We start from the raw sequence: 24,684 nt of genomic DNA, 5'->3' as shown, positions 1-24,684 counted from the left end.
TAGCAGTCCTGCAAGAATCTCTTTATTTGTATCCACTTTTATTTAGCACATTACAACTTCAGCACAGACACCGAGCAGATATGTGTACCAACACAATTGCACATAGATGTGACAATGGCTGTGAGAAGAGCACGGATCTGTGGGGCCAGCCCAGGGGAGTTACTTGCAGGAAAGGATAACTTGTCAGAAATTCAGTCCTTTCTACTTGCATCAAGGCAGACAAGAAAATCAAGCTCTGTTAACATCAGATGGTAGCTCTACTTCAAGTAGAAAACTGAAAAAGGAGCACTGAATTTAGCTGCTGGTCAAGAAATATGAAGTGGGAAAGACAAGAAGTTGCTTTGAAGCCTAACAGTTAAGTTCTAAGAGATGTAATGTAATGTTTTATCCCCATTGATAACAGTAGAGGAACTGCTGAGTAGCACGAGAAATGAAAAAAAAAGTTGTCTTGACTACAGACCTCATTGAGCTTTATCATCAGCTTTTAGAGAAGTAAGGTATGTAGCACTTTGTACCTTAATCAGTAGACCATTAAGTATCTTTACAAAAACCAAAACAAACTTATTATTTCAAGAGGTGAAAGTAATTTACAGTGGCCACATGACTGCTATACACACAGTTGGTGGTACTTAAAACACAGGATTTAGTATGGCTTACAAAAAAGTTCCATGAGTTTGGGACAGAGGAAGTTAAGACAAGAAATTAAACCAGTTCAATGGTGAGCCACTTCAAGATTTGACTCATGTCTACAATTCTGCTGTAAATTTTACCTTGTTCAGCACATCCACATGTAACAAAAAGTCACTGTGGAAAGACTAGCTGTGTCTTTCCATGACACAAGAGTGCAAAATGTGTCATTTTTTCCCCCTCCAAATAATGAACTGCAGGCTCTCCTATGGAAAATTATGCAAAAAATGTGGGTCTCACGTTTCCCTAAGTTTTCCACAAGTTGACATGTGTAAGGGCTGTGTTTTCCAGATTAAAGCTGAAAGTGTCTATTCAAGACACTTTTGCATCTCTTTATATAACATGTGGCCTCTGAAAGGCAACCCTGGTCTGCTCAGTTGCACCATGTGCTTCATTTTTTTGCAGTTCTTGCATCTGAAAATTCACACTTGTTGCAGAAAGACAAATGTCTTCTAAAGTCTATTTAAAATCTTTTAAGATTCTTGACCAGAAATCACTTTTTATCATATCAAAAGCTTAAGCTTACCTTCTGAGTGTTCTGTGAGTTAAGAACTGTCATAGCATCACTGTAGGCTCTAAAGAAATGTCAGCAGGAAGATAAGAACAGGAGATTTCATAACTCATGCTGAATTTGTTGAAAGTACTGCAGTGTGAAAAAGCAAGTATAAAATCAGATCTAATATCTTTTCCATTGATTGGTATTGGAAGCTTTATTCTCTTTTAACAACTTTGGTTTCATGTTTACTGGCTGGTCAAGAACTGCACCAAAGAACTGCGTCTCCACTCATGAAGTTTCAATGCTCATGTAAAGTTGTTCTTAGCAGAGTCAGCAGAGAGTGCAGATTTTTATGAGCAGAAGCAGATCATGGAGGTTGTAGTCCATCCCAGTAACAATGCAGTTCTGGGGACTGACACCCAAGGCAATTGATACTTGAACAGGACTTTAGGAAAAAGTGTTTGTAAGGATAACACTCCTTAGCGAAAGGTGGTTTGTGCTTTAGAGTGTGGCCTTAAAAGGCACTCAACAACTTTAGATGACAACTTTCTTTAGCAAGAGGAGGCAAGGAGTGGTACTTTAGTCATCCTGTGCTAATCGTGTGCAATTTAAGGCACCCATTTCTGGCAAATTACTTCACGGTAATAGAAGCTTGATCACTTGAATGAAGTTACTCTTTCCTGTATTTAGCATCTATCCATTTAAGAATACACACATGGTACCAAATATTGTGTTACAAGAAAACATGCAACAGTGAATAATCTCTATCATCAGGTGCCTAGTACATGTAACTGCATCACTTACAATGTTACCGGTGGGCAACACACCCACTATGCCATTTCTCACAATAACTCCCTCTACATTCAAGATTTGCTCAGACTTGTGTTTTCATTATACAACAGGTTCACGTTACCAGAGACACCACCGTCAAAGTGTTAAGAGTAATTACATATGCAAAGAGACAACTAAAGTGCAGAGCCTGTGGGATACACGCTTTTTATTTATGTACTGCAGAGAGAGATTACTGAAGGATTTCTTCTGCATGAAGATGAATAAAATATTTTCATTAAGCTTCAGATGCTGCCCATTGCATTGCTTTTAAATAAAAATGCTGACTTTCTATACAGACACAGCAAAGTAGTAAGCAAACTTAAAACACATTCTTTTAATATACCAAAACGTTTCCAAGGCAATATTATTAAAACACAGTTCCCAGTAACATCAAGCTTCATAAAGGAGGTGGTAGGGAAACTTTATCCATTTAACAGTTTAAGTGCTCTTCTTTTCTTCACCCAGCAAGTTCACTGTCGCTTTCTTGGCTGCAGGAAAACAAAAGCAAGTTTAACCTTCAGGGCCTACAGACTAAGTAGTTATTCAGTGTTCTTGAGCTGTATAAAACCATCTTCCTGTCAGGTCACACAAGAAAAATCACAGCTTTTGTGGGCACAAACACACATACACAGAAACAGAGTGATAAAACTGATCACATAGAAGTTTTTGAAGAATAAACCAGAAACAAGGAGCATTACAATAAACAGCACAGACTGACTTAAAGGTCTTACATGTGAATAAAAGCTGTGTCAGGAGGTATATACATCTACAGCAAGAACTACACTACCAAGCTGAAGAAACAGGGCTGGAAAAAAGCTAATGGGGGGTGTACAAGCACATGTGTGTGCATGACTGTCACATTAAAAGGGGACAGAGTGGTTTGGCAGAAAATAAACCCCCTTGTGTTCTAACTCTCCTCACTGAGGTGGGAGGTTAGGTGCGGCTAGGTTTAAATTCTGAGTGATGCCCAATTTGCCACGACCAGTCCAGGTGCATTCACCTCCTGTGAACTATCATGACTCTGGATTCACTGATAGTGAACTGCACCTTCAGTCCAGTCATGCTCATGAACTAGCATGGTCACACTCCAGGGTCTGGTCGTATTCATTAATAAACTGTGATGACTGGCTACTTAAGCAGTGCAGTTTTATTAATGCAGCAGATATACAGGTTCTTATGGATTGCCAGGGATAGTGACTGTCTGCAAAAGAAAGCATGTGCAAAAAATAGATATATAAACAATACAGCTTGTGAAGTTACAAAGTTAAAGAGTCATTCCCTATAGAGATTTCTAAGTTTCCCGCAGAAGTACTTAAAGTCTCACCCAAGGCATCCCAAGGGAGGGAGGAAGAGAGGCTCAGTCCATCTGCAGGAGTCAGAGACAGTTTGAGAGGGATCTTCCCTGACTTGTTCGTGATGGTGTCTTCCCCCCAGTACCCTGCTTTTCTTTAACCCTTTTATAGCTTTTTTCACCTTCAAGGTGGAGTTTGAGTGACTTTAGTCATAAATACGTTTATTATGATTGGTGTACAATTCTCTTGCCTCACATTTAGAGGTATAGCTTACAAACAATTCAGGGTGCAGACTCAAGAAGGAGTGGTCGCACCTGGGAGGCGGGTGACTTTTGGGATGGAGCTGTGTTTTAGTATTAAAATGATATTAAAATGACACTAGGCACTAGGACAGCATTTTGTCAAGGTTTGACAGACCTTGCTCAGGGTACCAAAAATGTTGCTTATCAGTTCTAGAGGACCATCTCGTTCCTGTGTATCGTCACAGAGTCTGACGACCGAGCCTCTGCTCTGCTCCACACTCCATGGTATTTGCAGGGAATTGCTGTTTTGTGGATTCCTCACATAGCAGCAACAGCTGTATCCACTCTGTGAGCCTTGATTTTATACCTTTCCTTAACAATGCTGATTTTTAATATGTTTTAATTTCTACGCCACTTAAGTAATAATGTCACAATGACTTCTTAAAATTACAGGTATGTTGAAATCTTTAGATGCAAAAACAGGAAAAAGACTAAGTGACAAAATAGGGACCAGAAAATCCTATGTGGAAAGTGGAAGAGCATTACTCAAGATGCTTGTTTAACAAAAATGATTCAGGAAGGGTCATGCAGCAAAAATTCCAAGTGTAGCTGAGAAAGGCATAACATTTAAATAGCAACAGGAAAACTGCTGAAGTTAAAAGAGGAAGTAAGACTGCATGCATTATTTGGGGAAACGGAGAACCAAGGTGCTTTGAAGTATCTTATCAGTCAATCTCCCTTCAAAAGAAATTTGAAACCAGTGATTTAGGATGGCATTTTAGGAGATACAGAATACACTGAAACAATAACTGTTCTTATGGATGGTATGTTGTGAGGATGTTTGGACCAGCCTCTAGAGAGAATACTTACACTGGTATGTACAGTGGGAAGACACACAAACTAAATAGCCACTTCTTCCCACTCATGCAGCTAGCACTTGTTCCAGCATACCTGAACTCCCAAGAAAGTAAGATCTACTCCTATCCTCTTTTCAGGGAATCTTCACCTACACTTAAATTCTCCATTATAATTGACATTGTCTTCTTCATCTTTTTTCCCCTCAACTGATGATTATTAACTGTAACACCAGAGACACCCAGGGAAATTATTCCTACTTGATGTGATTAGTGACTAGTGATTAGTGACTCCTCTTTTCCTCACCTTCTTTAGTGATGGTATCTGCAGTTTCTGCAGCCTTGTCCTTCAGGTCTTTAACAACACTGTCAAGCTGAGCCTCATGCTTCAGGAAGAAAGGTCGGATGATTCGATGATAGAGAAACTCTGCCCCATTAGAAGGACTTGGAGCCATGCACCACAACAGGAACCCACACTGCAAGGAACAAGAGCATCTGCGTAAGTAGAAGGCGGCCTGGGTAAGTACATCATTTAAACCCAGCAAAAACATACCCTCTCCTCTCTGCGTCCCTGCTCTGAAAATGCAGCAGGGGAGTTTGTGTCATCCCAAAGCTGAAGTGACAAGGAGGAAAGATAATCCAAGCTGGGTAATGCTTTTGGATGGCAGAGTTTAGGTACAGCTTTCACAGCACCATCTGCTTTCTGTGGAAAAATCCCTAACACCCCACTATGTGGGACAATACTTTTGTGTCTCACAAAAGTGACTGGAAAAACAGCTATTTATTTCATTCAGGACAAATAACTGTCTTTGCTACCAAAGCACCTTTATTTGGCTCCTTACACTGTCAAACACAATAAAAAGGTAGCTATGCAAAACACTTAAGGGCCTGGAAGTGGCCTAACTGAATATGCTGAAGCTCCAAAAGTACATATAAAAAGACTTCACAGGATAAAACTGCAACAAACTTAAGCAAATTTTCTCAGCAGCCACATAGTTCTTTCCAGATAGAAATAGTACAATATTCTTCTGTACCTCCAGAAAAATAAAGGCAGAACAGCTTTTCACAGACAAGCTTTTCTTAAAACACAAAATAAAACCACTTCAACCTCGGCCAAAATGTGTTTGTTTTGATGTTTGATCATTTCCTCACACTGTTGAGAGGAAAGGGAGAAAACACAAATCTTCCTTTTGAAAAAGCAAAATCAATCCCACCCCACAGCACATTTAAACTGCAGTAAAACCATAAGCAGCTTAAAAGTCTAAATTTAAATACAGTAACATTTAATTAAATAGGTTGTATTTCACTAATTTTCCAGCTTTCATAGCAGTACCTACAGCAACTGAAGAGATGTTTCAAGGCATGTGCTAGAGCTTCTGAAAGTGATTCTAAAAACACAAGCAAGGTCTTACTAATGTATGAGGTTTGCAGTACACTGCATAGCACAAAAGCATTTCCTGGAAATAAGTTTGATCACAATATCCCTTCAGAATTTCACTATGCCTAGCCAGACATTTCTGTCTCTTCTCCTCATCCTTTTGATTTTCTGCTGTAAAACTGCAAAGGGAGAACCACATCCAGTATTTGTTTTGCTACTACATAAGAAAATCCTAAGTAATGATTTGACTGCTACAAGGTGATTTAAGTCAAGGTAAGTTACGTTAAAATAAAGGTTCTGATTTGAACTTAACAAAAATAAAAGCGAGACTAAAATCCCTTTTCAGTTACGAAAACCACATAGTCTTCCTCAGGGAAGCCTTCAAAATATTTTTTTCATCTCTCTATTCTTCCTCAAATAAAGGATATTGAAGTTGAATGTTCTGTGGGTTCTGCTCTCCATACCTGTAAAATTTTGGCCTTGTCTTCACTGCAATGCACACCACAGAAAAAATCATCCCCACGACTCACATAAGTTGAAAATGTAGGATAAGCAAAATCTGATTAGTTAATGCCTAGGCTAAGTCTGATTCCTTTGTATAAGACCTGCCAGGTCTGTATCCTTGAAGAACAACCAAACGCTGATAAGGGGGAAACCTCCTGCCTCAGAAGGATCAAGGGCTGGTTGGTGCTTACTGAGCATAAAGTCAGCAAAAATCTGCAGTAACTGGGAAAAGGTAAAGGCGGCAGGGGCAGATCATGACCACCAACTCAATTCAAGACAAAAACCACCTGCCTTCCCCCATAGCCTGCAAGGAGCACGGGTGCTAATTTACATGGCAAGCAAGGCTAATTTAAGTAGAACTAACCAACAGCAGAAGGAATGGTAATTGTTGAATAATTTAAGTATCATTAACTAACAAGCACACATTTAGGAGTGTTCTGCTAGTCATATAATGGGATAAGTACATGAGAGTTCCTTTGTGTGGTGTGCTAGCTTTGTGGAATGAGCCTCCAGCACCCACCTTTTGTACAAAGATGAAATAAAGCACCATCTCAACTGTGTAGACTGGCTTATTGCACACCAGGTGTCAAACCCCATTTGGGGGACAATGAAAACAGATGCTGGTTTTGGAGTGGACTGCTAACTCTTTTTTTCTTTAAGGCCACTTCTCAATCTCCTTGCCCTAGATAAATTATCTATTTGGAGTACCTTGACAGATTGTCTCTTTGAAAAGGATCACTGACGCCTGGGGACAACAGCTGCCTTCTACAGAAGATTTTGTCAAACCCATTTACCACCCTTTAAGGTAAGCTTTAAGCTTTTAACTACTGAATCATGGTGTCAGGAGAGAATGACTTAAAGGAGCATTTGCCCAGAAGGCAAATAAAAGTTTTTCAAAATCAAGTATCCATCAGTAAGAATGCCTAACAGGAACATTATCAGTGATTTCAAATAAATAATTCAACACCCAATAAAATCTGGCACCGGTAAGTAGCAACTGATACAGTATCATTATCCATGGTCAAAGGAAATAAAGGCAAAAAGTGTTAAAGAGTGTAAATTTTCAAAAGCTTCTATTATTTGGAACTTAATACAACAGAAGTATAACATTCATTAAAAGCTGAAAAGTATATTGACTTTATTTCCTATTGAAGCATACCTGGCCAATTATTGATAGTTATTCTGCTTGCCCCAGTACACAAAGATGTGACTTGGTTCTCCTATGTTTTAGGAAATCCCTCAGCTATAAGTCCAACTTTAATGAAATAAGAGAGTTGAAATTTCCTTTTTCTTGTCTAAGAATAAAATTAGTCATTTTGATTTTAAAATTTTGTCTCAGTCTAGCCAAGGAAAAAAAATAAAATCTTTTATAGTTAAGAAGATTAATTCTCAAGTACCTGTTACTTTTGAAGTGTACTGAAACAGATGTTTGCATGAATTTTCTGGAGGACACATAGCAAATTTGCAAATCTCAGTCTTTTCAAAGCTTGAAAGTTGTCAGACAACTGTTAACGTGGTTTATTTTCCCTTGTCTCTTGCAAAACTGAACTAAGATGGACTATTAAGGTGCTTTGTAAAAAGGTCCAGAAAGCTCAGAGTGATAAAACTGTTAACTGGAAGAACAAACCAAACCAAACCAAACGAAAAGTGGAACAATGCACCTCTATTCTTGGTGATTCTCCAGAGCAGGGAACCTGTGCTGGGTCTAACCCCTGGACCTGGTGCTAGCAGCTGCTCCTGCCCTGGCAGCACACAGCTGGTTTTGCCACCACAGCAGAGCTGGTCGCAGTGCAGAAACTCCACCAGCGTACCTGTGGCCAGTACACTTCTACAAGACAGAAGACTATCAAAACCCAAGGTGCACCTCATATGACCGCAAATATCCACACACTCTGAAGGGACAACTGCAGTCATTGAAACAGAGTGTTAATTTTAGTGGAAGTGAAGCAGCTCTTCAGTCAAAGATCAATAATTAATTGCATGGAGTGCACAGGTGACAGGAGTGGATCTCTGTTCTGGAGCAGAATCAGAGTGCCACTTTTGGCACACATGTTGCTACACTCAGAGTGACAACTCCTCCTGCTTCATTTGGCTGAGTGCCTCATAGCAGCACCCTGCATAATGCACCCAATGTGACAAGTCTGCTAGGGATTATGCTCAGAAATAGCATTCTAATATTTCAAGACAGAAATGCTAGTGTCTTCTTCCCACTGCCAAGAATACTCCCATGACGATGACCTCTACTACTTCCACTGCCTAAAGTATTTTAATACCTGAATGCCAAAGACATCTTTAAATAATTAACATAGGTATTGATAAACATACCACATACAAAATCATGAGCTGCATGTATATCCTGTGCTTCAGAGGAAAAAAGAGCAGGTACAGAAAGAGCAGGCATTACAAAAAACCCACAAGTCCCAAGATACTTCCAAACAGTTTTCAACTGGAGGAAAGAAGTGTATGTAAATATCACATAATTTTCAAAAAGGTTCTTGAACACGCCTTTCCTCTACCTATAAAATCTCCTAGTGTGCTGAAAGCTTTGAGGTGATATGGCCTACGCTCCACAATTAAGGGAATATGGAAGCATCTATGATCAGTGTCTCAGCCCTGCACGTCAAGGTATTTAAAAATACTGAGCAGCTACAACTCATTCTGGAGTGGAAGCTACAAGCTGTCTCAAATAACTGTGACTATACAAATTCAGTATATTTGGAAAATGAAAGTGAGCTTGACATTTACATGAACAACACATCTGGGGCTTTATTTCATAACATCATAAAAGCGACGTAGAGATATCATAAACTACATTACAAGAGACGTACTCATAAGTGGGCTGAAAGCTGCCTGCTTCCTCCTTCTCCCCACATGGAATAATTTTCGTCCTTCCACCCAGTTAGCAATGCTTTCTGATTCTCAGACAACACCTTCTATCTGCTTTCATATAAAAAAAGTAAACCTTTTCTACTACCCCCTTCTGAGAGTAAATATTTGACTTCCATGTGCCTCCAACACCTACCACAGAAAGCTGTGCACTTACCAGAATTGCTTTCTTGTGTTTGCTCTTGCAGAGCTGAGAAAAGCACCTTTCTGCTGATGCCATCACCACATGTAAATATGGCACTGAGAATCACAGAATCGTTTTGGGTGGAAAAGACCTTTGAGATCATTATGAAATAGTGTTTTCAGAGCCACTTGTGGCTGGTCTTTATTTACTAGGTCAACCTGAATTTCAGTTGCATGTTCTTCTGAAGAGTGCTGTGCTAGCATGAAGAAAACATTGCCACGTCTTTTAACCACCAAGGAGTTAGAAAATAAGCTAAGAAAACACACTGGAAGAATTCAGACTGTGACTACACATCAATGCAGACAATGGGTAAAGTTATAATCTGGCTAAGCTGCATACTGATGCTGATAAAGTGAAGTAACTAAGTGGTTAAAACCAGATTCTTTCAGTGCTATAAGCACTCTCTTTTGGATACTATTCAGATCTGATAACTTGCACTTTGATCACCATTTGGCTTGGTCTAAATATATCAAAAAAGTAAAACTTTCACACACGTGCTAAATTTCAAACTAGCAGATTCTTCTTAAAAACCTTGCAAAAGCACTAAGCTAAAAAAAATTATTAAGAAAAAAAATAAGGGAGGAGGAGAATTAACCTTGTGAGATAGGCCAGAGTATCTTTAGTTTGAAGCAGTAGTCTTAAGTATATGCTTTTAATTATGGAGGTAAGAAAATTAGTGTCCAAATAACTGCACCGATGATGACTGTTAAAGATTCTAAAGGAACAATCCAGAAGTGTAACCAGGCTGTCCAAGTCAATTTTCATCTTTAAAATATAGGATTTCCTGGAAAAAAAACATCTGCCAACATTGGACCTTACCGTTAAAATTTTAAATGACCCACCACAATAGCTGGCAAGCAAATCCTTTCAAGAACTTAGGTGGGGCTATACGAGGCTAACAAAACAAGAGAGAAGGAACAGAACAAGCTCATTCAAACAGAACACAGATGAGTTCTTTAAGCTAAACAACTGACTGTCCAGCAAGCTAGAATGTCTTCTATCCAACAGCACACATGGTAATTGGCTGCCTCCTAGAATAATTTAATGTGTTCAAATTGATTGACAATACATTCACACCTGAGGTGACAAACAAAGCTTGGAAGATGTTAAGCAAATTATTGTTGGTAGTCAAAACACTGACTACCCACTACCACTTGGCAATAAGCTCCTCTGATGGCTATCGCTTCCTTTCAGGGAGGTAGACTCAATTAAAAACAAAGTCGGTATGATTAAACTATTCTAATGTTGCAATTTCCTTCTTTGTGCTCAACAGCATAGATAATAAAGCCTCCTTTTGTTGCCTCTGTGATTTTACTCTCCACTTTCACTGTTGAGCTTAAGGCAAAAATAGAGCCACTCTATGTTTTATCACGTTCTATCGTTTTGCCCAAACTTACCTGAGCACCATGACAAAGAAATGACTTTCCACAGTACAGCTACATCGGTAATTTTTTTTCCTAAAACGTGCCAGACTTTTACCTGTAACCCATCCTAACTCCCTCTCTTGCCTCACAAAACCATCAGTTGTAAACAGATCACTTTCATAGTGCTAAATTACGTGTAACCAGCATCTAAAAATAAGGTGTGACCCAGGAATGATTCCAAGGAAATCTGTTGTCATTCTCAAAGACATCGAACCAGTTTTATCAAAGGTCTCACTTTAGGAGAGGGGTCATATGAACTAACGTACCTTTATCATGTAGTAGAAAGGGAACCAGGACAGAAAGATATCAGAGAAGAACTCCACTATGCTGAAAACGCCATACACGACCCAGTAAGTCAGCCACTGCGTGTCATCATCTTTGTTGGGACTTTCAATGGCCTTGATTCTGCAAGGAAAACAAAACAATAAGTAGGGTGGTAGCAACAGTCTCATTTATAATGGCAAAGTTTTTATGACTCTGATTTGTTGCTGCATGTGAATTTTCATAATTTAATTACTTTATATGCTCTAAAGAAGAGAATTAAGTAGTATCTATCATACAATGTTCCCAAGATCTTTGAATAGCAAAGCCTTTCCCTACATGTCAGACTTCAAAAAGAAAATATATTCTCCCCTAAAAAAAGCACAAACAAAAACCATGAGCATCCTGTCCTTGCTCATGAGACAGGGAAGAGAGGAAACAGCCAAGTTCCAGTTCTGGATACATTGTGGTAATCCTGACCAGAAGATTCTTGTACCTCAAAGCATTAATGGTCCATCTAACAGCCTGAGTGGCTCTCAGGCCTGTGCGGAAACAGAGGATCCCATGGGCAGATCCCACTGGGTACCAGTGATTATATCACTTGTGTGGCCTTGCCTGCATCTAACAGTGAATATCCTTTCTCTTTGGCAGTAGGAATAGCAAACAGAGTTGTTGTTTCAAAAGAAAAATCCAAGTAGTTTAAGTTATTGAAATGGGATAACCCTGTCTACATACAAGGTCTGCACAGTGTTCTGTGTGAACATCAGCAGTCCATTCAGCGCTCCACAACTCTAGGTTCTCCAGACATCCTACAGGGATATAAATTGTCAGTACTGTTTCATAGTGTTAGCTCCAACAAAGAGCATTTTAAATTAAGCTTTACAGAATCTGAAAGGCCTGTTCAACAGAACAACAGCTCTTGGTACAAACAATGTCTACATAAAAAAAAATTAAATCTAGTTCAGGTTTTTTAAGTCAATCTCAGATACTTTTACTCGTAATCACCCACACTAGATTCTTATTTGAAAAGGTAAACCATAGGATTTGCTCTAACTATGAAAGAGCACTTGGTTTATAGAAGCAGAGGAGATAGAGCACCCACCACCCCATTCAGTGAGGACTATATTACCAATTGTTTTGCTTTATAGCAAAATTTAGGACTTGCAAATTCTGATGTAGACTACAGTATTACAAGCAGGGTGGAGCAACCTCTAGTATAAAGTCTTGGCCTTCCTGCACAATGACTGGCTGAGATTTTGTACCTCAACTGCTAGGAGAATGTAGTTCAAGTTTAAACAGTTCTAAATGTATGGAGTGGAAAGAAAGATACACGTATGCTTCCTTCAGTAAAAGTAGTGAAGTGGAGCCTCTGGATTTGGCAAGTTCCAGATTAGCACTGTGTCATGGTTTAGGCCCATCAGGGAACAAAGACCACGATTAGCCTCAAGTACCAAAGAGGCTGAGAATTGCTAAGGGCAGGGAGGGCTTAATTGCCACTTAAGGTTCAGGACAAAACAGACCTGGCCACTCGGTTTGGGGAAGAAAACAGAAAATAATTTAATGCAACACCAACTAAAACATACCCCCAAAAACCCAAAACATAATCAAAATGAAACAACCCAGAGTAATACATCAATGAAGAGTCCAACCAGCCTTTTTAAGAACACCTTCTTGCCACACCTCCCCTCTTCTCGGGCTCAGAGCCCTGATCCCGGGGTTTTTACCCTGTCCCCCCCTGAACGGTTCGGGGGGGCAGGCAGTGGGGGTTTCAGTTAGTCTGTTCCCGATAGCTTCTGCCGTTTGTCCCTCCTCAGGACGGGTGAACTCCACACCAGTCCTCCCTGCAAGTCCGTGGGGTAACTCACACACACAGCAGCCCTGCACGGGCTGCTCCGACGTGCACTTATTCCAAAGGCTGCAGCTCCTCTCTGCCTCTCGTGTGGGGCTGCTCTGTGGCACACAGGCTCTCCAGCACGGCCTGGGCCATGGCCGTCTCCCCACACAGTCCCTCGCCCGTCCGGGCTCACTCACATGGAGCTGCTGGTAACTCTCGGTCCTGCCATGGGTGTCCATAGGTTGCAGGGGCACAGCTTGTATTCTCGCCACGGCTTGCAGAGGGGTCTCTGGTCTATTGCTTCTCCTTCCTTCCTCCTTCTCTGGCTGAAGGGTCCGCGTGGTCGCCTCCATCTTGTATCACTCTTACACCTCCTGACTCGCATTCCAAATTCCCGTCCCCTAAATAGTGATGGCAGAGGCGCCAGATTGGCCCAGCCGGGCCGGAGGTGGGTGTGAACCCAGGAGCCGGGGGGGAGAGTCCGCAAACTCTTTACCGGGTCTTCACTGCAACCCGCTCCCCCTGTTACTAAGCCAAAAGCTGCTCCTTGCTAAACCATGACAGACTGTAAAAGGTTTTAGAAGGAAATTTAATGTGAAACTTAAAAGTATTAAAAAGCATTTGTCCTCTCCACTCATGCTGTAGGTAAGATTAACATCTGTAGACTCAATTATTTTAGTTTCAATTATTTTATAATTCTTTCCTTTAATATCAGCTCTTTCATTGCTGAAGCAGCATCTATGAATGCAAGTTCTTTTAGTCTGTGAAAAAGAGAGTTAAGGAGTTCTACAAAATCAAAAGCATGGAGACGGCTGGCTGTGAGCACATTTCCTGGTTTGTGAACTGAGAAACTCTTTGGACTCTGTGACTTCCTACTTTTTTAAATTAAAGAAAAAAACACGAAACCACGTGACTTGCCTTATGTTTTAGTAAAAGCACAGGCAACCTCACCACACGCAAAGAGAACTGGCAGAGCTGCAGGATTGAATTACTTTGAAATCCAATACAAGGATCCGACACTGAAGCATTATTTCCACTAGAGTTTGTGGCTGCCCAGAAGCTGTCCTGCAACGGGAAGAGCAACAGCCCTTGCCATACCCCATAACATGTACTCCAAGGCATTGTTGTGAGGCAGCAGCACAGTGGAAGGTTTCCCACCAGTGGGCTGCAGCAGGTCTGCTTGCAGCTGCTTCTAACAACAGTGTTAGCAAACGGTAGTCCAGGCAGTCTCCTGAAAGGCAGTGCCAACTTCACCTGTGCCTGTCCTCCCACCATAAACCAATCTCTTCTGTGCTCACACCTCTCTAATACTGCTAGGTGAGGGGACCCCAAACAACACAGGAGGTAAGGAGAGGGCTACCAACCAGTTTTCAAGATGTGAAACTATACTTTTAAAGGAAAAGAATAACTAACTAATAGGAAATTTAGAGTGCTGGATAAATGGGAGAAAAGAACTAATTGCAAAGTTTCTCAGAGTTAAGGAAAACTTCCTGTAGAGGTTCACTGTGTGAATTTCTATGGTTCTGCTGATGACTTCTCCACTAGAGGCACAGAGGGGAAGTCTTATTTTATCACCATAAGCACACTAACTTGGTATGCATGAGAGAACACTCTGCAGTGAAACCACTAACAGTTTTACTGCTTTCCAGTCACTGTCTGAAGCTATCCATGGATTTATGGAAGCACTGTTTAATTTTTAACTGTACTAAACTCATCTTAGTAATCATGAAAATAATTTTTCATCAAAAAAGTTTAGAAATTCCAATTTGGTGGCAAAAGGCAGGTGGCATATCACCGTGTTAATGATGCATGCTCCATTATCTTCTCTCCTGTAAAAACAGATGACCTTTGAGAGATTCTAAATGCAGTGCCATGGGTGTGCTCCCTTTGAACATTCACCATCTGCTCCTCTAGTTCCTTAAGGTGATGTCTTGAAAGGAATACATGTGCAAGACATTTTAATGCTCAGATAGTCACAAGCTGCAGTACTATAAGTAGTCAAAATCCATCTGATTTAACCAGCTGATATACAGCATTAAATCCACATGTGGAGTTTTCTTGCACACTGTAGGAAACAGTACATTTCCCCTTCCTCTATAATGGTCTGATATAGGTAACACATTCCTGTTAAACACAAAGGCAAAAAGTTCTGCAGCCCTTGCTACTTGCATATTACTTCAATGGTAAGTCACAGAAAATACTCCTTAACCAAGAACACGGACATACTGTAAGTCATATTGAGTATGTGAACATCCCAACTGAATTAAACTGGAGTTTTAAGTTACTAGTTACTATCCTGGCACAATGTAGTAAACCTTAAGAGACACATCATACATGCATACTTCAAGATTATTTTATTCTTCTCCATGTTAAGTCATGAATCAATCAGTCTGATATTAAAAATTCATCAATAAGTAAAAAGATACAGAACAAGAGGCACTGGCATTAAACCCAACTTCGGGCAGCCTTATTGTAATGGTTACTTAAATGGTGCAAGAGCAAATAAGTCAGCCTCCTTAGCATGTAAAAATAAGATTGCTTAACAAAGGAAGGAGCATCCAAAAGCCTAAAGTTTCAGATTCAAGAAGAACTTAAAGAGATATTGTCAGGTTTTTGGTTTTTTTTCTAATACTGGTTTAACTAAATTCTGTGTTAGGTGTGTATAGAAACCACACATCACAAGGATTTTATACAGTGCTTACACACTAACTGTAGTAGGCTTCAAATGAAGCCTCCAATAACTATTTGTAGTACTGCACATTAGAGGTAAGAGCAGTCACTAGAAACGGTTTCCAGTAGACAGTTGGTAAAACATGGATGGCAAAAATCATAGCTCAGTTATTTTAAAAACAAATGTCTGTCCAGCAGTGAAAATGGCCTGCCGTGGGCCAGCATTGAAACTTTAGACAGATGGGGAGCCAAGTAAAAATTTCATTTTTAGTTATATCTGTTTGCCAATAACCCTACTAGCCTGGTGCTGCCAACAGGGAAGAGCAGAGACTGCTGTGCTCTCCAGTAGCCCCAGGCTCACATCAGTTATGTAGCTGCAGTATCAGAGTGCGGGCTTAATGCTGACTGTGTGTATCCTAGAATCAGTCAAATTGAACTCTAGAGCAAGCGTGGTTACTTTATCCCATTACCTGATAGTAACGGATACTGTTCTAATTTTAGTAGGTTGCCAAGCTGAGTTCTTTCACTTAGAACACCTGACTCATTTCAACAACAAAAAAATCTCTTCCTGTACAAGAACAGACTATTACAAACTCCTGAATTAGCTCTGGCATAACAAATCATTGTTGGAGTTAATTCACACACATAGTATTCAAAGAATAAGCATGTTATAAGGATACCAGTTATAAGTTTGAGCTGTCTGGTTTGGGCTTTTTTTTTTTTTTTGAGCTGAGTCCAGAGGTACAAGCCAGAAATAAATGCCAAATTTTATGGCTGTTATCTCATCTGATCACTCAAAGCCCTGCAAGTTACAAAGTGTACCTGATGACTCTTCAGTAAATTTACAACTTCAAGACAAAAACACTAGCCTCTCGTTATGCCCCATGCTCATGCTGTAGTTAGGGAAGACTGGATCATTTTGTACATCCTGCCTTCAGTTTTCTGATCTGTGCTCTGTAAATGAGTAGGCAGGCATATCTGTGATTGTCTTAGCCAAGCATGACTCCTCTTCTTCCCCCCTCCCGCTCCACATTTGACTTAAAAAATCCCTGAATTTCACTATATTTACAGATCTTTAACTCGGTTGGTCTGTCCTAACTCTTTACAGTAGGCTGTGATGATTTGAAAATAATGTAGTTCTAGCTATCTATCTAGACATCTCTGTGATCAACACTCCACTGTGACACGGACTTTCCTCAGTTTGGTGCCATCCCTTCATCCTCACTTCAGAGTCTCCTTGACAGGTTGTGTCCAAGATGCCTTGCATCATTTCAGTGAAACAAGTACCTGCGTTTTTGTATTTGCTTTGTCATTTTGTCTCCCACATTTTCATCAGTTAAAAGCCTTCCACCTTCATCCCATTCTCATCCCAGGTTATATTACAGAAGCCTTTCAGGTTGTCTTTGCTGAAGGCATTGGCAAGAAAGATAAGTGGCGTGCAGTAAAGGAGCTTTGGGAAAAGCCACAGTTGAAGGTGCAAGGAGAGAGATTAAAAAGCACTGCAGAGACTATATTTCGCTGTGATTTTGTTACAGCTACTGCTTTTCAGTTCTGTTTACTGCCATACTGGCCAAAGAATCATAGTGGGGCTTTAATTTATACAAATGTACAGTAAAGCACAAAAGGATGATGTAATGTTTTCAGACTTGTCTCAGTAAAATGTTACTGTTTTGAGGTAATCGCTGTGTAAGGACCTTTTAAACTACAAAAAAAAAAAAAAAATCCCACTGCACTAATTATTGAATCTAATTTAAAAACTGACTCGGGGAATGGGAAAGGATTCAAGTTTTAAGCTGAGGACCAACTTTTGGGCTGAGGGTGATTTGCAGAGACCTGAAGAATTTCCTTCTGAGTACAGTGCTAGCTGCTAAACTGTGTAGCAACAAAATGGAATGGAATGGAGTAGAATGGAATCATAGAATGGTAGGGACCTTTAGAGATCAGCTAGTCAAAAAAAAAAAAAAAAGTTTTATCTAGTGTTCACAGACCTTCACATGAAAGTTTCTATTTCTTTTCCTAACAACTGAAGACTGCCTTATTATCCTCATCTAGAAACTGTGTATCATGCTCATTGTAGGCACAGTGGCAAGTAGGCTTCCTTCCCTTTGGAACAGAGCAAGATGTTGCCAGCTCTCTGGTCAAATAGTCTCAATAGCTGTGAAAAAAAAGTTTTAAAATGTAACAATGAAGACAGACTTTAAAAATGTAACTAGAATACATCATCACAACAAAACAAAAAGAAAAACAAGAGACTCAACTAACGATAACCCACACTGTTACAATCTTTTTTTTTTTTTTCACTCCAGCTCACATAAGCAATACCATACATTAAATGTCAGAAGCACTAGACTCACCAGGAGGAAGGATAGCTTAAAATATCCTCCAGCAAACCCATTGATACAAGTCAAACTAACTATTCCTTTAAAATCTGTATGCCTATGTCAAGCAAGTTGCTAGAGGTCAGAACAGTAAGAGAAAGGAGTGCATATAAGATGCAGTACTGCAGTGCATTTTGACCAAAAAGGTCAGGTAAAACACCTTCATTATGCCATTTTAGTCCCTCAAAATGGTATCTACATCAATCATAAACCAGCAGTCCTTCAACAAGTTTAATTGTGGAACCATCTGTATAACAAATACTTTTACCTTTTTAACCTAAATTTAAGGTACGGAAGAGAAACTAAAATTTTGCTACAGGTATCTCTCTCACATCTAACTACTTTGTATCTCTAGAAAGCAAAGCACATAATTTGTATAAACCAGCTGAAAATGTGGCTTTTATTTTAAACATGCCACTCTAAAACCTGAAACATAAAAAGCAAGCATGTTTAGTGGAACATACACAAAGTAAAAATATACTTTTTAGTGTCTGAAGCCTCATCAGATGAGTGTCAGCTGGGAGAAGAAACAGTGTAAGTGCAGACACATGTGGAAACTTTCTGCTAGTATTTATACCAAGTATTGTGAACCTGGTTAGACACACCAGCTCTCTCCAGTCACTCGCAGCAGCAGCAGAACATTACTTGTGAATGTTATCATATCATGCGGCATTTTCCGTGAAGGAAAAAATTAAACATCCTCCTCAAAACTTGTTAAAGCAAATTTGCTGCCTTAGCTCTCAACAAACATAGGAACGATTTTATATTTTCTAAAGAATTTTGACCACAGACAAGCAATGTTCCTGTTTTAGAGGCACGAACAGGCAATGCAGCTAGGAAACAGGATCAAGACACCATGACAATATTCAAATTAAGACTCAAATTGTATAAAAATGTTCATACTTCTCTACAATCAATCTAGATTGTTTCCTGTTTTAAAATGACACGAGCAGCACTTACACAGTAAAACCAGCTCAACTGAAGTAATAGCATAAAATTAGCAAGACAGAGGCATGACTGTACTATATTGCTTTTCTCCCTTGAAGACACTGGTAAGAAGTTTGGACATTTTACTGCCCAAAGCTGTTTTCACCTTTGCAATTTTTAAACGAGTATGACAGCACCTCTAAAATTTCCAATCCTTTGCACACATTTCTTAGTCATCAAAGGCTCCCTTCCAGCTTGCACTCTCTCATTTTTTTTGAGGCAGTTAACCACTGCTGGCTATGGTGGAGCTACATTTAAACAGGCTAACTCTGGAAAGTTTAGAGAAGCACTGAAAATACTGGCAATGTTATTTATATACTGTTAAAACTCATTTCTTCCACCTACTAGTCTGAGTATTACCTTGTGCAGTAAAAGCTTGCTAAAAGCATAAAAAGTTGCTACTATCATCTATGGTAAATTTTTAAATGCTTGTCTCCCGCAAATACAAAACCCTGCAAACTAATAGTAGATTTCAACTTAATTACTGTACTTCATCACAGGGACCTTAACAGAATTTTAGGGAATAAGGTCAGGGATTTATGACAAACTATAATCTGGATAGCCTGACTTACTGGAAAATGATCAGATAATGTGTTATTTTACTTGGAAAATGACTGCTTAATTTTGCCTACGTTAAGAGCTTCAGGTGGGCCCTTCCGAGTGACAAGCCAAAGAAGGTTTAGATTTTTGGGAAGGATTTTGTATTGGTACTCAAGAAACTCCTCTGTGCATAAAATCACCAAAGAATTACATAAAGCAAAGCCAAATGTTGAACATGAACAAGAAAAGAGGAGAGGGGAAACGGCTGTGTCTGTCTGAAGCTAAAAGGCATTACCTAGGGAGTTGCTCCCTCCCTACAGAACTGTACAAGGAACTACAGCACTGTACAAGGCCTGACAGGCAGATACCTGTACATTTGTACAAGTGTCCTGGTTTCACATGTGAAGAGACTGAAATCTCAACAGAGCATCCCTCTCTGTGTTTGGGTTGGGTTTTTTTTTCTTCCAATATATTTTCTTTCAGGCAAGCAGCGTTCAACAGTAGCTACTGCAACCAAGGCGACACAGAAGTAAAATCTTAGCAAACCAGACTTGGAATATGCCTAATGGGTCACTCACCCAGTAGCCTGCATACCGTTTCAAACTGTAAGGACTGGAGATGACCCAGAACCCAGGCATCTGTCCCACTCCTTCATGAGTGTCTTTTCTGCTGAACAAAAAAAAAAAGCCTGACCCAGTACTTTCTTGTACTCTTTTTAAACAACAGTCACTGCCAAGGCAGAACTGATACACTGTTCAAATTCACAACACAATAAAGTTAACTCTGGGAAAAGCAATCTGCCTTTTAATTTTCAGTATCTTTCCAAGACATTTCAGGCTTGAATCCATTGTTAAAACACCTGTGTAAGCATCAAATGCCTGTACAATACATTCCATTTATGGCTCCTGACCTCTTCCAGAAGCCACAGCAAAACCATTTGAGGTTGTTTGCATCTAACACAGCTGAAAACTGTTTTCTGTCCAATGTTAAGGAAGCAAATCTCACTATTGTTAGTCCATATAGCAGGCTCTTCAGCTGTCTTTTCAAAGGTGACAGATCAAACGGAAGAGAGAAATAAACAAACCACGCTGGGTAGTGGCTTGCAAGCTTTGGGTCTTCATGCTTTATGAGTGCTGGGGAGAGCACTCGTTGGCATTTTGACTGCAGAACAGGATCCAGAGCAGCAAAAATTAAAGCAGGAATCATCAGTAATACAGCTTTATCTTCTTGAAGCTTAACCCTGTATGAAGATACAGATCCTGCTGTACATATGGGGAGTGGCATGGTAGCACCAAGACAGAAAGAAACCTATATAGTAGGATGAAGGGTAATCACCAGAGAGTATTCCTGCTCCTTTTCCTGTCAGACAGACGGTGCTTGACTCCAGACTGAAAGCCATCTCAGGAAATAGCACAGATGTCCTGGTATGTTGCTGTCAGAGTGAGCCCTGAACACCAAACGGGCTAGCAGAGGCAATACTGCCTACTCACATACCTCATTCCCAAAAAAGGGGAAATTGAATGGGACCATGAGAAAGTGTGCACTAGGGCATGTGCTCTCATGTCTCCTCTGTACCCACTGCTGGCTCTGCAGGCTTGCAGGCAGAGCAATGCACGCTGGAAAGGGGGAAAATGCTATGTACTCTGTACTTGTTAAGGACAGGAAGGGGAGGTGATCGATCGCTCTCAGCAGGCTACCACTGGAAGACACTGGCATGCAGCACATCACATGTGTTTTAAATTAGATTTCCATGTAGGATTATAATTTTTTGCTAAAAATGTTTCAGCATGAAAAAGACAGCTAAAGGGAAAGCATTAACTGAGTATGAATCTGAAAAATCATTACTGGCAATGTACTTGCATGCATTTCATCACAGTTTTTTGCTTATGTAAAATTTGTAGCCAAAGACAATGGCATTTGCACCATTACTAAAAAACAACCCAACCACAAAACCCCAAAATACCTCACAGTAGGAACAGCCAGGAGGTAACTTTTCACATTAAGATACATTTTAAATCATCTTCCAATATGAAAAGGGGCAGACACCTGACTAAAGAATTAAAAAAAAAAAAAAAAACAAACTTCCAGATTTGGAAGGAAAATAAATTGAAAGATAAAATCCCACGATTCACATTTGGTTTGTTACTGTCTTGCCCACAGAGTTCCAGGAGCTTTTATTATCAATTTAGTCATCATTGTTGCATAATGGCAGATTTCAAATAAAATCCAAAAGCCCTTTTAAAACGAACTTACACATTTAAATAGGATTTTAGAAAGTAACTATGTAAGTTTAAATCTGACCAAGGTCAGACACAAAGTACTACATAAATGTAAGTCCTACACAATTAAGGTTTTGAAGCTTTGTTGACCGATACTTTCACATGTTAAAGAAAAAATATCTTTTAACTCATCTTTTCACAAGAAGTTGCCTAACAGAAAATAAAATCTAAGTTTCTCCAGGGCTCTTTGGCCTATGATTTCCTAAATTAGTGCTTACTGGAAACGGCACTTAGAAGTGTTGTGTACTTTAAAGCATCACAATCTTTTCACATCTTGAAAAAAACCCCAAACCCAAAAACCTTATTTTGTATGGCCTAGCAGCTAATTACAGAGAATGTATTTTTTAAAGTTGCTGACTGTACGTATTTCAACAGAGTTATCTAAAAGCCACACACTGTGTTTCAATGACACAGCAGTACAGCTAGGAAAGACTTCCATTTTATGAACGTATTAGGCATCACAGAACATTTATTTAGTACATTTCTGAGGTCTTTTGGAACATATTCCACTGTGGTCTTACTTAACGAACAGCCCACTTTGGTCTACTATTTGGTCTACTAATGCCCAGAAAAAATACAGATCATCTTAAAACCAAAACACCTAAGGGAGCCTTTCTTTGAAAAATGAAGCATTTTTAAATCTTTAGCACTGAAGAGGAGGTACACTGTCTTCACTTTCTCAGCAGCTACGTGGTTTTGGAGTAAAAAGCCTTCCTTAATGACTCGTTACCTAGTGCTTCAAATCAAACATATGCTGATGCTGCAGCAGCAGCTTTCTGGTATCAGGGAGCATCCTCAGGGTGAGTATGAGTTTTACCAAACACCACTACACCAGCAACTCTCATTGCTGTTACTAGCAGCAGGTAAGACACAGGGATCCAGCTTCTCACTGAAGATGACAGCACTGGGAATCCAAAGTCCAAACATTAACACCCAACAGGAATCGGTTTTCAAGCACGGAAACTAACCAGCATTTCCCACTCGTAACTTATTACGCAGCAATTGCCAGGTAGAAGAAGCCTCGAAGAAGCCACCTTTACTGAGCACCTTGTGCCTGTATACACGCTAAGGAAAAAGGGTGGGCAGGAAAAACATTTTGGCTTATGCTCCACCGTGACAGGCGGTACATCAGTGCTAGGCTGCGATTTTTGCAGCCGTTTCATATGCGATGATAGCAGCGCAGAGTCGCAACACTCACGAAACGTAGGCGGGGTAGCCGAAGCCGATGACGTTGCAGAGCAGGGACGCGCCGTAGCCGACCACCAGGTACACGGCAACCACCCCGACGACGGCTGCGGGAGAGAATGCAGAGAGAGCCGTTAGCGTGGGCAGGACCGCGATCTACGGCGCTGAAGGGGGACGCGTCCCCGGCCGGCGCCACGAGGAAGGACAAGGCGGAGTGGGAAGGGTGCGGCCGCCGCCTCGGCCCGTTCCGCCCCCGCCTTACGGCCGTAGGACCCCGGCGCTAGAGAGAGGAGGGCGAGGTGTCGGCTTGAGCTCACCGATGGCGATGTAGGTGCGGTTGACGCCGGTCTTGCTCTCGATCCGCTCGAGCACGGCGGTCATGCAGTTCTTTTCGTGCAGGAACCGGTCGAACCTCTGCCTCATAGCCGCTGTCATGGCGAGGCCGTCGCCGATGCGCGCTCTCAACCTCCGCAGCCCCGCGCGCGCAACGGCCAAGTGCCATGCGCCGCCCCTCGCGCCTCCCGCCCGCCCACAGCCGCGGCGGGAGGCGGCCCTGCGCGCGGCCCCGTCGCCGTTGCATTCGGCGGGCGGGAGGCGGCGAGGCGGGGGCGGGGGCGAGGCGACGGCCAGCAGCGTGGAGCCATCTTCCGCAAGCTTTCGGAGCCGACCCGCAACGCGAAATGGAGGGCAGGGGTCACCGCCCGGCCGGCGTAGCGTCGCTGCCGTTTTTCCGGGGAGAGGCGGACGCGGGACGTGCCACTGCACAGGAGACAGGGAGGAGCTGGCGTGCCCCCATCTGCGATTTTGAAACCTGGAAGGACGGCCTGTGACATTCCTGTAGGGCAGGTGCTCTGTACTTAAGTGAGTGGGTATTGGGTCTCCTCGGTAAACGAAGCTACGGAAGGCCTCTTTGTAACCACCTCCAGTCCCGTAAAGCTCCTCGAAGGTTACAACCCAAAACAAGTAGTGTGCGTTACCAGTGAGTTCAGATGTGGCAGCATCATTGCACTTCTGCCCAAAGGACACATGACTAACCCAAAGGCTGTGGCTCCTAGCTGTAACTACCCAAGAATTTATGGCGAGCACAATGTTCTTGCCAACTAAATATAATTTATCGGCTATGAGTCCTGGAAACTTCCTTGGCTGGGCTCACCCTTCCCAGCAACGACTCTGCATCTGCCTCAGCATAGGCTCCCTACACCTTTTTCAAACTAGTGTCGCTCAGGCATTCCAGAAAATACATGTCAGTCTTCTGCACAATGTTGTGTGTGTGTGTGTGTGTGTGCCTGCTCTTCATCTAAGAAAAGCTTAAATGTAAATAGTATATTGTGCTGTTGAGCTGCCATGTTCTGGGGGGAGGCATCTTGCAAAGACATTAAGACTAAATTATTTAATTGCTGAAATACCTTTTCTTCTTCCGAGTAGCTGTCTTACTAAAGGCAGAGGTGAGGGGAATAATACCTAGTCCGTAACCCTGGTTAAAACGTTTCTCCTGTAAGTTGAAAATTTATTTATTTGGTTGGTTGTTTTTTGTAATTAAACACTCATTTTGTTTAACGGAATCCTAAAATACAGTTAAAAGGGGCTTCTGGAGGTTATGTAGTCCAGTTTTGTGCCCAAAGCAGGGCTCATGCCAAAGCTGAATCGTGATGCTCAGAGTTTAGATCACTGAAGTCTGAAAATCTTAATGGATGGAAATTCTGCAGCCTCCTTGGACAGCCCATTGCTGTGTGTAACTGCAGTCACAGACAAATGTTTTTTCCTCGTTTGAA

The 24,684-nt window shown here is 41.0% G+C and overlaps 1 protein-coding gene across 1 annotated transcript; it reads right to left on the bottom strand.

Annotated features, from left to right (window-relative positions):
• On the bottom strand, nucleotides 1–23,413 carry REEP5 (receptor accessory protein 5). Its single transcript, XM_062018590.1, has 5 exons — nucleotides 23,230–23,413; nucleotides 22,926–23,019; nucleotides 11,045–11,183; nucleotides 4,710–4,878; nucleotides 1–2,502 (listed from the first exon to the last, which is right to left on the bottom strand). Exons 1-5 carry the CDS (start codon nucleotides 23,345–23,347, stop codon nucleotides 2,453–2,455), a joined length of 570 nt encoding a protein of 189 aa, XP_061874574.1. The 5' UTR covers nucleotides 23,348–23,413; the 3' UTR covers nucleotides 1–2,452.
• Between the last annotated feature and the right edge of the window lie 1,271 nt (nucleotides 23,414–24,684).

This window comes from Colius striatus, chromosome Z (assembly GCF_028858725.1).
Source record: "Colius striatus isolate bColStr4 chromosome Z, bColStr4.1.hap1, whole genome shotgun sequence".
NCBI classification, from domain to species: Eukaryota; Metazoa; Chordata; class Aves; order Coliiformes; family Coliidae; genus Colius; species Colius striatus.
Note: the sequence above shows the minus strand (reverse complement) of the source record. Positions and strands in the feature narration are given on the sequence as shown.